Below are 2,943 nucleotides of genomic sequence, written 5' to 3'. Positions count from 1 at the left end.
GACGGACGATTGAGGTATTTATGGAAGGCGTCAGCTCAGACAAAAACCATTCGGGCCTTCAATCCATATCAACAAATGAGTGTTATATCGATAAAATTTAGTCAATGGGTATCTAACAAATAATTATTAACTGTTTGGGTGATTTTTGGATAAAAACACCTTAATTATAGGAATATAAGTGGGACGAATTTTGTGGAGACTTGTCTCACTTTGTCCGTTTTAGGTAATTTTCTTTTTCTCTATTTTTATAATATTTTCAAAAAATAAAACAATAAAAATTACGTTGAAGTAAATCAGAGTTTGATATTCTTCTAAGTTTATTAATCGATAAGAATTGAAAATTTTCAATAAACTGACGTAATATTTTAAATATTTTTAAGCTTTTATTTTATTCTATAAATAAAGGAAAATTTTATTAGTTATTCAACATTTAAAAAAAACTATAAATCGAGTGTCAAAATCTACTATTATATTATATTTTATTTAAAAATGATTTAGAAAAATGCTATAAATTTATTTTTAACACCACAAAATCTCATAAACATATGCGATTTGATAGATAGTATTATTTATTGAATTACTTCCGATAATTACCTTCTAAAATAAAATATATAATTCTCTTACTATTAAACATTTAAGTATGTCTTCTAAAAGTAGAATAAAAGTTATAATGATAACAATAATTTTTCATTGAGTAAATATTATATTCGAAAAGTAAACACGAAATTTTAACTTACACAAGAGGAAATAACATGAATATCCTTAACAGGATTTAGACATAAACAATCATTGCCAACATGGTGATGACTTTGTATTTTGGCCATGCCAACCCTAAATATAACCTTATACTTAAGAGCTTACCCTAAGACTACCCTTTTATTTATTTATTTAGTGCAAAAACAGACGTTGCGCCATTTTAACCAACTAAACGATAGGTTGGCTTCGCAAACAAATGCTCAGCCCTCGGCACTGAGAGACCAAACTTCTCGGTCATGTCGAGCTCATTAGGCAACATAGCATTGGGCAACTCCCAATCGAAGCAATGGACTAACTGAGCTATAATTAAACGCATGGTTGTTAGTCCTAATTGCATTCCAGGGCATCCTCTTCGGCCAGCTCCGAAAGGGATGAGTTGGAAATCATGTCCTCTAAGGTCTATGCTGCTATCCTCAAATCTCTCTGGAAAGAACTCTTCTGCATTGTCCGACCACACTTTGGGGTCTCGCCCAATCGACCAAGTATTCACCACGATTCGCGACTTCTTCGGTATGAAATATCCAGTAACGGTGATATCTTCCGTCGATTCGTGTGGAATTAATAAGGGAGCCACCGGATGCAACCTCAAACTCTCTTTGACGACCATATCCAAGTAAGTAAGTTTCGGTAGATCCGCCTCTTCGACCATTCGATTCCTTCCGATGACGGTTTCCAACTCTTGCTGGAGACAAGTCATCACTCGAGGATGCCTTAGAAGTTCCGAAAGCGTCCACTCGATGGCTGTAGTTGTCGTGTCGAATGAAGCTGCCACCATGTCCACCAGTATAGCCCTGATGTTTTCTCTACCGATGATGTATTGCTCCTTGTCGGTAGGGTTCATCGGAGTGTTCAACAACGAAACCATCACATGAAAAAAATCTGTATAAGAATTTCGCTCCTCGGTGTTTGTCGATCCTTGTTCATGTTCATCGATTAGTTTATCGAAAATTGCGTGAAGGCCATTGCTCGTCCTCTTAAGCCTTCTTTTTAGTCCCTGAAGATCAAGTGGAGCAAGAAGAGGAACGTAATCCGACAGGTTGAAAACCCCAGCCAAGTACATGGTCTCTTCAATTAGTGGCTTAAATTCGATTTCGTCATCCATACGCCGTCCAAAAATGACTCTAGACATTATCGCTTCGACAACCTTACCTACCTGCTGACTAATGTTCAATGTTTTAGCCTCCGGCGCTGTCTTCCTCACCGATTCGACTAACAACACCGTCTCCTCCTTCCTGACGAGAGTGAAACATTCGACTTTCGAAGCACTAAGTAGATGCAATATACACCATTTTCGTACCGTTCGCCAATAGGAACCGTACTCGGTAAAAGCCAATCCCTTCGCACCGCATGTCAAGTAATCGGCGGATTGGACTTTCGGCCTGCTAGCAAAAACGACGTCATGGACCTTGAGGAATAATTCAGCTGCTTCGGCTGACGATACCACAATTGTAGGCACATAGCCTAGTTTAATGGACATTATGGGTCCATATTTTTTGGCCAGACGGTGAAGACTTTGGTGTGGAAGGTTTCCTAGGATATGGAGGTTACCGATTATCGGAAGTTGGGGTGGTCCCGGTGGTAGTTTTCGGCCATTTTTGTTGTTGGTTGGTGTCCGGAAGAAGTAGATAAAGGAGCAGAGAGTTCCCAAGAGGACAAAGAATAAGGCTAACGTTGAAGGCATTTGGAAGAGTCAATTGTAACAAGCTAACCAATACCAATCTTCCTGATATAAAGCTAGTAATAAATAGCATCATTTTTCTCACCGTCTTTACACACACTTTAAATACTTATTTTATGTATCATTAATTTCACGTGTTGAAAGTGATTTGTAATTTTTTTCCTTACAAATAAATGTTGAATATTTTTCCTACTTATTTCCTCTTTATGGATTTAAATATCGAGAAATATATTTATAACATAAAGGATTGTTTATTTTACGTTTTAAGAAAGTAAAAGGAGAATGAATGTGTTGAAAATTCAGTTCGGCCAACTTTTCACTTCAATTAAAAACATTGCATGTTAATTTAGCTAACCCAACAAGCAAGACAACACTTCACGACTCTCGAGAATCATATTCTCAATTGGTTCCGTTTGACTTGTCCAAGGACCTGCCGTCCTTTGCTTCGACCCCATGTGATTCACGTGGCAACATCTTAGTAACTTAAATACAAAACAGAGCCTAGTAAC

At 37.3% G+C, this 2,943-nt stretch overlaps 1 protein-coding gene across 1 annotated transcript; it reads right to left on the bottom strand.

Moving 5' to 3' along the window:
* Positions 1-724: 724 nt before the first annotated feature.
* On the bottom strand, positions 725-2,474 carry LOC120155443 (cytochrome P450 CYP736A12-like). The gene has a single exon (XM_039166996.1). The coding sequence runs from the start codon at positions 2,435-2,437 to the stop codon at positions 917-919; it is 1,521 nt and encodes a 506-aa protein (XP_039022927.1). The 5' UTR covers positions 2,438-2,474; the 3' UTR covers positions 725-916.
* Between the last annotated feature and the right edge of the window lie 469 nt (positions 2,475-2,943).

The sequence above is a fragment of the Hibiscus syriacus genome, unplaced genomic scaffold (assembly GCF_006381635.1).
Source record: "Hibiscus syriacus cultivar Baekdansim isolate YM2019G1 unplaced genomic scaffold, ASM638163v2 tig00111191_pilon, whole genome shotgun sequence".
Taxonomy (NCBI): Eukaryota; Viridiplantae; Streptophyta; class Magnoliopsida; order Malvales; family Malvaceae; genus Hibiscus; species Hibiscus syriacus.
This window is presented reverse-complemented; position numbering and strand designations above follow the sequence as displayed.